This window comes from Labeo rohita, chromosome 9 (assembly GCF_022985175.1).
Source record: "Labeo rohita strain BAU-BD-2019 chromosome 9, IGBB_LRoh.1.0, whole genome shotgun sequence".
NCBI lineage: Eukaryota > Metazoa > Chordata > Actinopteri > Cypriniformes > Cyprinidae > Labeo > Labeo rohita.
This window is the reverse complement of record NC_066877.1, coordinates 34,590,441-34,604,270: the sequence shown is the minus strand read 5'-3', so window position 1 is coordinate 34,604,270 and position 13,830 is coordinate 34,590,441. Positions and strand designations below refer to the sequence as shown.

Below are 13,830 nucleotides of genomic sequence, written 5' to 3'. Positions count from 1 at the left end.
CCAGAAGAAAATGACATTTAATTATATATTCACACAGAAAACAGTTATTTTGAATTGTAAAAATATTTAACTGTTTTTTACAGTAATATTGATCACACAAATGCAGAGACTTCTTTCAAAAACATTAAAGGTCTTTAGTTTGCACAATTGTATGCACTACAAGTCAAAAGTTTCTGAACAGTCAGATTTTTAATGTTTTTTAAAGAAGTCTCTTCTGCTCACCAAGCCTGCATTTATTTCATCCAAAGTCCAGCAAAAACAGTAACATTTTTAAATATTTTTACTATTTAAAATAACTGTTTTATATATTAATATATGTTAAAATGTAATTTATTCCTGTGATTTCAAAGCTAAATTTTCAGCATCATTACTCCAGTCACATCCTTCAGAAATTATTTGAACATTCTGATTTGCTTTTCAATATTTGCTTTTATATATAAAAATAAATTACAGAAATGAATACTTTTATTTAGCAAGGGTGCTTTAAATTGATCAAAAGTGATAATAATGAAAATGTTATAATGTTACAAAAAGATTTCTAATTAAGATACATGCTGTTCTTTTGAACTTTCTATTTATCAAAGAAACCTGAATAAAATTCTACTTAGTTGTTTTCAACATAATAATAATAATAATAATAAATGTTTTTAAGCAAATCAGAATATTAGAATGATTTCGGAAGAATCATGTGACTGTATTGATGCTAAAAATTCAGCTTTGAAATCAAAGGAATAAATTACATTTTAAAATATAATCAAATAAAAAATAGTTATTTTAAATAGTAAAAATATTTCAAAATGTTACTGTTTTTCCTGTACTTTGGATCAAATAAATGCAGGCTTGGTGAGCAGAAGAATCTTCTTTAAAAAACATTAAGAAATCTTACAACCACAAACTGTTTGAACTTTTGGTTTGCATTATATTTTAGCCATATTTATCTTCTTGACATTTTTATAGTGTTTGGAAAGCATTGCAGTGTTGATATTTCAAAATCATTCTTAAATAGGTTTTGTTCAAAAGCTCTAGCTGCAACTACTACATTTTGTACAATGAATTCACTCAGACCTCATTCAGACTGTTTTTTACCTTATTTCTTATCTGTTTGCAAACATTTTTTAAATTCTGCTTTTCAAAAAGTAAAAAAAAAAACAACCTTCTATTGGCATTGATTCAACTTTTAAAAATATAACCGGCAGTGTTACTAAAATCTGAACACCATTCTTCTGCCATCTTGTCAGCACTGCTGTGATGTAGTTGCATTAAAAGCATGAGTGTGAAACGAGCAGCTCAAACACAGAGCTAATATCTCTCTCTGTACTCTTTCGACCGTGTTCAGAGTGACTGCTGATATGATACCCTTGTGTTCGGTGTCAGGTTTAATGACGGCGAGCGTGTCCTCCGCTGGGAAGAAGAAGCCGATCTCCCTCTCCGCCTCCTCTGAGCTACCACTGCCGTGAAGCTGATTAATGCTGGAGTCCACTCTGGAAAACTGGGCTCGCAGGCTAAAACCACATACACAAACCATTTAAACACATACATGTTATAAATATCATCATCTGGTGTGCAACAACACATAGAGTTTAGCAAATGAGGGGAATGTCCTGAAGAAACCAAACAATTATAAATATTAGTTTACCTGTCAGGTTGCTCATTCTTAGCCTGGATGGGGTCTTTGGGTCCAAGGATGTTCCTCCAGTGTTCCACGGCTCCTTCCTTCACTAGCGCTAATGCTAACACAGGCCCGCTATGAACGACAGCAGAGACTCTTCATTACACATTTCATTAATTAATTATTTTTTATATTTAGTTTGCACTTTAAGTTTAGTTAAAGTTTTAGTAATGTAGTTTTTATATCATTTTTAGTGATTTTTAAAAGTATTTATAGCATTTATCAATTCTTATGTATTAATTAGGACTGGCAAACGATTAATCGCATACAAAATAAAAATTTGAGTTTGCCTAATATATGTGACCCTGGACCACAAAACCAGTCTTAAGTCGCTGGGGTATATTTTTAGCAATAGCCAAAAATACATTGTATGGGTCAAAATTATAGATTTTTCTTTTATGCCAAAAATCATTAGGAAATTAAGTAAAGATCATGTTCCATGGAGATATTTTGTAAATTTCCTACTGTAAATTTATAAAAACTTAATTTTTGATTAGTAATATGCATTGCAAAGAACTTAATTTGGACAACTTTAAAGGCGATTTTCTCAATATTTAGATTTTTTTGCACCCTCAGATTCCATATACTGAAATAGTTGTATCTCGGCCAAATATTGTTCTATCCTAACAAACCATATATCAATGGAGAGCTTATTTATTCAGCTTTCAGATGATGTATTAAGCTCAGTTTTGGAAAATTGACACTTATGACTGGTTTTGTGGTCCATGGTCACATATGTGTGTGTACTGTGTGTAATTATTATGTATATATAGATACAAACTCATTCATGTATATGTTCAAGAAATATTTACAAGTATGTGTATTTATTATCATTTTAATGGAATTTATATATAAATAAAAATATTTTGTACATAAATAACATATTTCTCTTAAATATATACAGTAATTTGTGTGTATTTATATATACGTAATAATTACACACAGTACACGCACATATATTAGGCGAACTCAAAGTTTTGTTTTGTATGCGATTAATCGTTTGCCAGCCGTAGTATTAATTTTATTTTATGTAGTTTCAGATAAAGCAAAAGTGAGAAATGTTGCTGAAATACTAGTTTTTCAAATATTTATTTATTTTGCAAAACTTTTTTTAACATTCATTTTATTTAGTTATCATTTATTTTAAATAACTCAAATGTTTTGAATAATCCTCTTTTTTTTTTTTTTTTTTTTAAGTTAACTCACTCATAAGTTTTCTTCCACTGAACAAAAAAAGAAGATATTTTGAAGAATGTTGTTAGCCATTGACCTCCACAGTATTTTTCCCATAGTATGGAAGTTAATGGGTACGAGCAACTGTTTGGTTATCTGTAGTTGCTGGTAGCCATTCAGCAGAAGAAAGAAATGTATACAGGTTTGGAATGACATGAGGGTGAGTAAATGATGACAAAACGTTCGTTTTTGGGTGAACTATCCCTTTAAGTATTCCAAGAAGTCATGTAACAGAACACTGACACTTCTAATTCTGTGAGGGATGAGTCTGAAGGGTTCTGAAACTATTATAAAATTACATAAGCTACATTGTTTTGCAATCATTCAAATTATTACTAATAATGCATGCTTGTACTGTAAAGGTTGACAGTTTATGTCTTATCACTGATGCTGTTGTTTTTACTTGACTCGGCACAGCCTCTTGTGACTTATTGCTTTTCACAGCATCGGCTGTGTGATGTATGCGATTTGCTCACCTGGTCATGCTCTCCAGCAGACTGGGGAAGTATTCCTGCTCCAGATGATCACTGTAGAACTGCCTGACCTGATCCTCAGACAGCATGACCTCTCTCTGCATGGCCACTGTGAATCCTGCTTCATGGATCCGGCCCAGAATCTCCTCTACAAACACATTTACACTTTACTTCCTGTCTGTAAGTGCTTCAACTTGATTACCCTACACTAGCAGTCAAAAGTCTGGACACACCTACTCATTCTTTATTATGAGCAATAACGGAAAAGTCATCAAAACTGCAAAATAACACAAATGGAATAGTGGTGTTATTGTTAACTAAAACTTGTTTCAGTTAATTGTTAATAAAGCTGACAAAAAAATTTAGATTAAATTTTTTAGACAAAAATTTGAAATGTTGCCTTGTTAACTAACTGAAATAAAAAGTTGAAGTACTAAAACAGAAATAAAAATGAGAAATATTAATAATAATGATAATAATAATAATAATAATGGCAAAAGCACAAAACAAAATTACCAAAACCTAAACTAAAATTAAAATGAAAACTGAAAATAAAAAGCTTAAAGCATTATATTTATATAATAAATATCTTTATGAATTAATTCAAATTTATAATACTATAATATAATAATATTATCATAATAATGCTGAAATAACACTGAAAAGGAAGTATGGAAACGTTTCAGCTAAAATTAAAATGAAAACTGTAAATAATTAAAATCTTGAAATATTATTTAAAGGAAAGATTTTTTTATATTATAAATATTTTATTAATTAATATACATTATAATAGCATATAAATAATACTAAAGTAACACTGAAATCAAAATAAAGCTAAATAGAAAAATTAATAGAAATAGAAATAGAACAAATGCAAACACGCATAACAGAATTGCTAAAACAAACTAGCATTAAAATGAAAACTGAAAATGAAAAATAAATGCTTAAAACACTAATATTTATGTAAAATGTTATATTTATAATTTTAATAAATTATTAATAAATATTTTATTAATTAATACAAATTAAAATCGCAATATTTTCTCTATTTGGCTTTAGCAATAAAAGTAAAGCCAAATAGAAATATTAAAAAATTACTAAAACCTCACCTAAAATTAAAATGAAAACTACAAATAAAAACTTATAACAATATTAGTGAAGTATTATTGAAATAATAAATATTATATTAATACAAATTAAAATCATTAATTTTTTAAATTAATAAATGTTATATTTTTAGCATATAAATAATACTAAAATAACACTGAAATAAAATTAAAGCTAAATACAAATATTGGAAAATCTATTAACAATTGCAAACACACATAAAAAAATTGCTAAAACAAACTAACTATTAAAATGAAAACTGAAAATTAAAAATAAACACTTAAAACACTAATATTTATGTAAAATGTTATATTTAAAATATTAATAAATTATTAATACATATTTTATTAATTAATACAAATTAAAATCGCATATATGAATAATACTAAAATAACACTGAAGTAAAACCTAAACTAAAATGAAAACTGAAAATAAAAAGCTTAAAGCATTATTTTTATATAAAGTATTATATTTAAAATCAAAAAATATTTTTATGAATTAATGCAAATTATAATGCTATAATATAATAATACTATTATAGCGATACTGAAATAACACTGAAATGGAAGTATGGAAATATGTAGGTTGTCTCAAAGTGCTACACTGTGGCTTTAGATCAAAAGTTCATGAGAAACAAATTCAGTGAAGTGTGTCCAAACTTTTAAGAGTCAGTGTGTAAGTTAGTTAGTTCAGTTTAAAGCACTCATGGAATGCAGGAGTATCTGTCTGCGCCCGCGGGGCCGCAGATCTGCGTGTGTAAACGTAATGTTGGCACATGCCTCTGTTTTCCCTGGCAGCGTCTGGGCGGATGAGCGCCAGCGTCCTCTCCACATGCTCCTGTTCCGGCCCGGCCCGCTCCGAGCCCGAGTCCGCCATCGCCATCCTGAAGTTGGGGAAGAAGAACGCCAGCTCCCTGCTGGCCTGCTCGCTGTCGCTGCTGCCATGTAGGGCGTTCAAAAGAGTCTCGGTGCCGTACTGCGCCCGCAAGCTGAAGAACGGAGAGCGGCCAGAGAGGGACGGATAGATGGATGGATGGAAGGGTGGAGAAACAGGGAAAGAGAAGAGCAGATGGTCTCACTGCTGGTTCTCCGCCAGGGCAGAGGGAGGGAGGCAGGAGTCCACACAGGATGTGTTGTGCTATAACTGTTAGAGCTCAAATCTGTGAGCACAATATGGAACCGCAACGCAACGCCCTCGTAGCATTTTTAGATTAGATTTCATTACAAATTTACATTATACACACATCAGGGAATCACTGACACTCTGTGTTAGGCCTATGTAGAGACCCCATGTCATTATGTATGACTGACACAACTACATTTTTGGAGTTTTACAGTAAGTTTTATAAAAATAATTTATTAAAGAAACAACCAATTCTTGTCTATTTACTGTGTATAGATTATTAGTATTTAGAATTATTAGGGTTTTTATTTAGTTTTAGTCATTTTAAGCACTTAATTAAGTACTTAATCTTAATTTTGTTACGTTCAGTTCTTCATTTTTAACATTTTTATTTTCATTTTATTTTTAACACTTTTAAAATAAGTTTTATTAAACAATAACAGTATTTTTATATGGAAGCCTGTTTTCACAAAAAAACAAGGTAATTGCAACTTTTTATCTTAATTTTGACCTTTCACAATTACCTTTTTTATTTTTTATTTCATGGCAGAAAATTGCTTCCATATTTTTACCATGTAAATTTTTTTTTTTATTTTATTTATATATATATTAATATAAGTAAATTTACGTAATAAAGTAAAATATAATATAAATACAAAAATTTCATATATATATATATTTTTATTTTTTTATTTATTTATTTTTTTATCAAAATAAAACTTATTTTAGTATTATTTATATAATACTATAGTATACACTTCATATTTTAAATTGGCTTATTATATACATTTATGTATGTGTGTACAGATAGATCTTAAAAAAAAGTAACATAGTATTTATTAGTATTTGTTTTGTTGTTGTTGTTGTTTGTTTTTTTAGTTTTAGTAATTTTAACTACTTCAGCTTAATTTTATTTCAGTTATTTTTAGTTTTTCATTGTTATTTTTTATTTTATTTTTAATAGTTTTCGTTTTAACAATAACAACTCTTTTTATATGGAAGCCCATTTTCACCACTTAATTAAAAAAAAGGTTTTTGCGACTTTTTATCTCACAATTTTGAATTTTTTAATTTTTATGGAAGAAACTTGCTTCCATATTTTTAGGACTATCTAAATTTTTCTTTTCATTATGACTTTATTTTTAATTATTAGCCCAAATTCCCCCAAATTGTTATTACTATAATTTGAAAAAAAAATTATTGAAAAATTAAAAAAATCATTTAAAAAAAATTATTAATGACTATATGAATGAAAATCATCCTGCATTGACTATTTATTCATTTATTTATGTTGTTTTTGTATTAAAATCAGCATAAATTAAATTCAGCACTTAGTAACTTAATAAAATTTTATCATTCAGTAAAATCATAATTTTGATTTTACATTTAGATTTTTGAATCTTTTACGCATTATCATAAAGCAAATGTCAGAGGGACTGCTTATGTTCACGTGTCACTCCCATATAGAGTCTATATATCTTTTTTCCTGCAAATGAAATACCTCTCCGGCTGCGTCCTCCTGGCCTCTTCGACATCCGGCGGACCGATGAATTCCCGCCAGGCTGGGATGACGTCCTCACAGCCCTCCGTCTTAGAAATGACCAGGACATGCGACGGGCCACTCGACATAAATTGGATGAGCTCCTGGAAGTAAGGCTGGAAGACCACACACACGAGCGCACACACGCTTCACATGACAACCTGGCCTTCTGCCATTACACACCATCAGCAAAAATATTCAAAAACACCTGCTATTTTTAGACTGTTTCTTCATTTTACCTCTGTGGCTTTGTGTTGATAGAAGTCATGAGCTTCTGCTTCACTCAGCGTTCTCTCCTCATGGGCCAAAATCACAAAACCCGCATCCTGAATCTGGAAACAAAATATGCATTCAGGAATAAATAGTTTGGCTGTTTATCCAATGTGCAAAGGGTATAATATCATATAAGCAACTTAAAATAATGCAAAAATTTAAGTTCTTCGACATTTACTCGTTCATATTGTAAATATTACCAGCATACACATTAAAAATAATGACAACTTTAATTTTAGGGCTCATTTGTCCCTTAAACTGAGCTCTTACCTTCATAATAATTTCATCTGCTTTGCCATGTGCAACCACATCTGGCTTTATTATAGCCACTGTGTAAGACTTATTATCAGGAACTAAAAACACAAACCAGAACAAATAAATTCATCTAACAGGACAAATACAATTAAGCACGACAGTTAATGAAGGAAAGATCATTACCAATCACATCTTCATCATGTGGGTGATCCTCATTGTCATCATTCACCTCTTCTTCTTCAGTTAAGCCTTCGTCTGTCACCTGATGAAAAATAAATAAATATATATATATGTTTTAATGTTTTTAATGTCATTTTTCTTACATATAATAATGTATATATAATTTATATTTATATTTATATTTATATTTTATATATAAGAATTATTATAAAAGTACATTTTTAATTTTTGTAATTCTGTTATAATTTTATTTTTATTTTTTTTATTCAAATGTATTTTAGATAGAGTAAGTTATTATATAATATCCATAACATGAATGTGTTATTCATCAAGCAGTAGCTTAAATTTCAATAATTTCAACCCAAATTCAGGCGTCATCTGTCATCCACATAGTAATGATGAGGGCAGGTGTGTTGAGTAACTCACCGCCCTGCGCGCCGCCCCATTTTCTAGGACATTCTTTTCTTTGCTCAGCTCTTCCTGTATCACCCTCTGCAGGAGAGGAGCGTTTGGGCCCCGCAGAACAGACACCAGCACCCCACCCTGCAACGTGATGTCCCACAGGACAAAAACACAAACAGATGAGGTGTGAACAAGATCTCACAGAAACATGTCACTTTGCACAACATTAGATGTTTCAAAATGAAGCTTGTTTTCATTTTAAGCTTATTTCCACCACAGAAAAAAAAAACAATTTTTTTTTTTTAAGTGCGAGGTTACATCTCACAATTCGAACTTTTTCTTGGAATTCTGAGTTTACATACCACTTTTTTTCACCACAAAATAAAAAACTACAAAAGGTAATTGCGACTTTTTAGCTTACTATTCATTTTCATGCAAATGCAGATTTATATCTCACAATAAGCTTCCATAGTTTTAGATCCATTAAAGAAGGTCCACTATTTCCATGACAATAAACAACTAACAAACATCCCCCAAGTGCCATATATATATATATATATATATATATATATCCAGATGTTTTAGTTTAAAATTAGTTTTTAAATAATTCAATTATTTTAACTATCATTAAATTAGAAGTATAGTTTTTAAGTCAGACATCACTTGATATGATTTTCAAGGATATAGAATTTAATAGGGATGTTATTTCCTTACCAATATCCAGACACTACTAAATTGTCCCAGCAATAATTTTGATCAAACAATTAAATGTCTGTTGTCTGCCATTATGTCCCCACCAATGCCAAAATCAAAACTACACACTTGCTTTAAATGTACACAATTGTATCCTATATGATCTATTTTTTAAATTGGTATCAAACCTGTTGCTGCCAGAATAAGTCAGTTTTAAATGTTATTTGCTTTATTTCTCTTTTGTTCTTATACTTTGCATGTGCTTCGCTTTATTTTTGCCGTTTTGTTAGTATATTTTTAAATAATCTATCTTTTTTCAAATTTAAAAGACATTGAGATCTCTATTTGAAGTCTTTGAAAATCCAAAAAGTCCTTGAAAGTCATTGTATCTTATTTTACAGTGCGAATCCTGATAATTGTGTAAATTTGAATGGTCCCAAAAGCAGGGTTCTTTGTCTACAGACCTATGTAAAATAAATTTTCTTCTTTCGTTCATTTATTGATTTATAGGAGTTCAGTTTCACTTTGTTTCAGTTTTCACTTTGAACAGGTTTTGCGACAACCACCCATGTAATTATTTGCTCATTTTAGTATAATATTCATTTTAAGAGCAGTGAGAATTTGCAAGGATTGGGAAACACACAGAGAGACCCACCGCATAAAACAGAAAGGTGGGCTCACACTTCCCTCTGTACTTCTCCAGAGCTTCAATCCCATCAGCCTCAGCCTGCAGGGATGATAAGACGGCGTGACAGAAATGTCGACATTTAGAATGATTGTTTGTGTGCAATCTAATCTCCAGAGCGGCTTATCTTACCGTGGCAAAATGCAGCAGCTCGTCTCCCAGCTCATTCTTGATTTTTCTAAAGAGACTGACGACGGCGCGGCAGGGTCCGCACCACTGCTGGTACACATCCACCACTGACACATGAACACAAACACATCACAACAATCACTACAACACTTACACATCTGCAGCTCTGCTTGACAACTAAGAAACCAGACAGACAGACCAGCAGAGAGTAATGAGGCAGAAAACACTAATGCAGCTGCCCGAAGTTTGTAAACATCTATGCTGCACGTAAAATGTGCGAGTTTCATTGTGTACAAGCGCTAAGGCTCAGTGTGATCAAATCCTGCTGATCTTTTCTCTCCACTTTGCTTCTGTTTCGGTTGGCGGGTGGATAAAGAGGTAGACAGACAGGCAGATACACTACCAGTCAAAAGTATCTGAACAGTAACTTCTTAAAGAAGTTTCTTTTGTTCACCAAGCCTGCATTTATTTGATCCAAAATACAGCAAAAGCAGTAAAATTGTCAAATATTTTTACTATTTTAAATAACTGCTTTCTATCTGAATATATTTTAAAATTTAATTTATTTCTGTGATCAAAGCTGAATTTTCAGCATCATTACTCCAGTCTTCCGTGTCACACGATCCTTCAGAAATCATTCTAATATGCTGATTTGCAGTTCAAAAAACATTTTATTATTATTATTAATAATAATAATAATAATAATAATAATATTTAAATCAGTTGAGTACTTTTTTTTAAAGATTCTATGATGGATAAAATACATATTATAGAAATTAATACTTTTATTTAGCAAGGATGCTTTAAATTGATCAAAAGTGATGATAAAGACATTTATAATGTTACAAAAAAAATTCAGTTTCAGATAAATGCTGTTCTTCTAATAATAATAAAGTTTTGTGAGTAGCAAATCAGACTAGATAAAAAAGTTTATCAAGACAAACTTTAAGTTGGCTTGAGAAAGCTGGAACAGAAAGTTTTAAAAAGTTTGAAAAGTTTTAAAAAGTTTTAAGTTTGATGGTTTTCAGTCTGAAATAGTTTGAATTCTAAAGTAGTTTTAAAAGGTTAAAGTTTGGATGTTTTGAAGGCAATTCAGTCTGTCAAAGATAGATAGATAGACAGATAGATAGATAGAATGTTGTTAGCATGTTATTAACATGATTAACGTGACTAGCAATGATGTTATAAAGATTAGCAAGGTACTAGCATGTTGTTAGCATGATTATAGGATTATTAGCAAGTTACTAACATTTTACTAACATGGTGCTAACATAATTAGCAAGTTACTAGCATGTTGTTAGCATGATTAGCAAGTTACTAGCATGATTAGCAAGTTGCTAGCATGTCTCTAGCAAGATTAGCAAGTTAGTACTATGTTACTAGCATGATTGTAGAATGATTAGCATGTCGTTAGCATGTTAATAGCATGATTAGCAAGTTACTAGCATGTTTCTAGCATGATTAGCAAGTTACTAGCATGTTTCTAGCATGATTAGCAAGTTACTAGCATTTTGCTAGCATGATTAGCAAGTTACTAGCATGTTGTTAGCATGCTTATAGGATTATTAGCAAGTTACTAGCATTTTACTAGCATGGTGCTAACATAATTGTTGTTAGCATGATTAGCAAGTTGCTAGCATGTTGCTAGCATGTTTCTAGCATGACTAGCAAGTTACTAGCATGTTGTTACCATGATTAACAAGTTACTAGCATGTTTCTAGCATGATTAGCAAGTTACTAGCATTTTGCTAGCATGATTAGCAAAGTTACTAGCATGTTTCTAACATGATTAGCAAGTTACTAGCATTTTGCTAGCATGATTAGCAAGTTACTAGCATGTTTTTAGCATGATTAGCAAGTTACTAGCATGTTTCTAGCATGATTAGCAAGTTACTAGCATGTTGCTGGCATGATTAGCAAGTTACTAGCATTTTGCTAGCATGATTAGCAAAGTTACTAGCATGTTTCTAGCATGATTAGCAAGTTACTAGCATGTTTCTAGCATTATTAGCAAGTTACTAGCATGTTGCTGGCATGATTAGCAAGTTACTAGCATTTTGCTAGCATGATTAGCAAGTTACTAGCATGTTTCTAGCATGATTAGCAAGTTACTAGCATTTTGCTAGCATGATTAGCAAGTTACTAGCATTTTGCTAGCATGATTAGCAAAGTTACTAGCATGCTTATAGGATTATTAGCAAGTTACTAGCATTTTACTAGCATGGTGCTAACATAATTGTTGTTAGCATGATTAGCAAGTTGTTAGCATGTTGCTAGCATGTTTCTAGCATGACTAGCAAGTTACTAGCATGTTGTTACCATGATTAGCAAGTTACTAGCATGTTTCTAGCATGATTAGCAAGTTACTAGCATTTTGCTAGCATGATTAGCAAAGTTACTAGCATGTTTCTAGCATGATTAGCAAGTTACTAGCATGTTTCTAGCATGATTAGCAAGTTACTAGCATGTTGCTGGCATGATTAGCAAGTTACTAGCATTTTGCTAGCATGATTAGCAAGTTACTAGCATTTTGCTAGCATGATTAGCAAAGTTACTAGCATGTTTCTAGCATGATTAGCAAGTTACTAGCATGTTGCTGGCATGATTAGCAAGTTACTAACATGTTTCTAGCATGATTAGCAAGTTACTAGCATTTTGCTAGCATGATTAGCAAAGTTACTAGCATGTTTCTAGCATGATTAGCAAGTTACTAGCATGTTGCTGGCATGATTAGCAAGTTACTAGCATTTTGCTAGCATGATTAGCAAAGTTACTAGCATTTTGCTAGCATGATTAGCAAGTTACTAGCATGTTTCTAGCATGATTAGCAAGTTACTAGCATGTTTCTAGCATGATTAGCAAGTTACTAGCATTTTGCTAGCATGATTAGCAAGTTACTAGCATGATTCTGGTTGCTAGGCATAGATAGATAGATAGATAGATAGATAGATAGATAGGGTTAGATGATAGATAGATAGATAGATAGATAGATAGGGTTAGATGATAGATAGATAGATAGATAGACAGATAGATAGATAGATGAGTTTGAATGAGTTTAAATGGATTATAAATACAGTACATTGGAAGTTTGACTGAGTCTCAAGGGATTCTGGGAGTTTTGACAGTTGGAATTTGAAAAGTGTTGCTCATTTGAACATTCCGTCAATGTAAGTCTATGGGATTTTTCCCAATTTTAATCGTCATTTTTAGGAAAACCGCAAGTCCGATCAGTTAGAAAAGATACAGCAACTAACTTCAGATCAGTCTGAAGATCTGGGCTGAGTTTAGAGTTTGTAGATTTAAAGCTCTAGGACGAGTTAGTGTCCACAGATTTAGTCTCAGAAGAAAATAGCATATCAGTAAATTGGCTTTCTCAAGACAACTTAAATATTAGATTTCTGAAGGATCATGTGATTGATGAATGGTGCTAAAAAATCAGCTTGGAAATAACAGGAATAAATTACATTTTAAAATATATTCAAATGGAAAGCAGTTATTTTAAATAGTAAAAATATTTTTTATAAAATAACTGTTTTTGCTGTACTCTGGATCAAATAAATAAAGGCTTGAGCAGAAGAGACTTTAAAAAGACATTAAAAATCTTACTGTTCAAAATCTTTTGATAGATAGATAGATAGATAGATAGATAGATAGATAGATAGATAGATAGATAGATTCGCTCACCTATTAACCCTCTCGTTGCCAAAACTTCACTCCATTGATCATCATTATTGATATTTACCTGCATTTAAAAGTTTTCAAGAGTTTTAATGGATTTTACAGTTGACACATAAAGTAAACAAACTATAAAAATACAGTCAGACCCACTTTCCCCTCAGTTTTACAGTTCAATGTTGATTACAGTCACAGATAAGTTCCTGATTAAAGGTTTGGTACTAACTTACAAACCTGTAAACTGATCTCCTTCTTTTTACCAGCCATAGAAATGTTTTTTAAGAATAAAAAATGACGACTGGCTTAGCTAATTACTCCAATTGATGGCAATGATGTGATCGCTAATTCGTTATTTTTATTTCCACAAACTTTCGGCGCCGGATTAGTATCAGCG

At 31.2% G+C, this 13,830-nt stretch overlaps 1 protein-coding gene across 3 annotated transcripts in view; it reads right to left on the bottom strand.

Moving 5' to 3' along the window:
- nme9 (NME/NM23 family member 9) overlaps nt 1–13,830 on the bottom strand; it is a 20,522-nt gene extending 6,692 nt beyond the window's left edge. For all 3 annotated transcript variants that reach the window (XM_051119777.1, XM_051119779.1, XM_051119778.1), the window contains exons 1-13: nt 13,671–13,830; nt 13,446–13,503; nt 9,765–9,868; nt 9,603–9,674; nt 8,279–8,395; nt 7,856–7,934; nt 7,688–7,770; nt 7,384–7,476; nt 7,106–7,260; nt 5,262–5,470; nt 3,379–3,523; nt 1,637–1,744; nt 1,357–1,502 (exon numbers count right to left, since the gene is read on the bottom strand). In XM_051119777.1, coding sequence (XP_050975734.1) covers nt 1,357–1,502; nt 1,637–1,744; nt 3,379–3,523; nt 5,262–5,470; nt 7,106–7,260; nt 7,384–7,476; nt 7,688–7,770; nt 7,856–7,934; nt 8,279–8,395; nt 9,603–9,674; nt 9,765–9,868; nt 13,446–13,503; nt 13,671–13,703 — 1,402 coding nt within the window. In that variant the 5' untranslated portion in view covers nt 13,704–13,830. The remainder of the gene's footprint in view (nt 1–1,356; nt 1,503–1,636; nt 1,745–3,378; nt 3,524–5,261; nt 5,471–7,105; nt 7,261–7,383; nt 7,477–7,687; nt 7,771–7,855; nt 7,935–8,278; nt 8,396–9,602; nt 9,675–9,764; nt 9,869–13,445; nt 13,504–13,670) is intronic.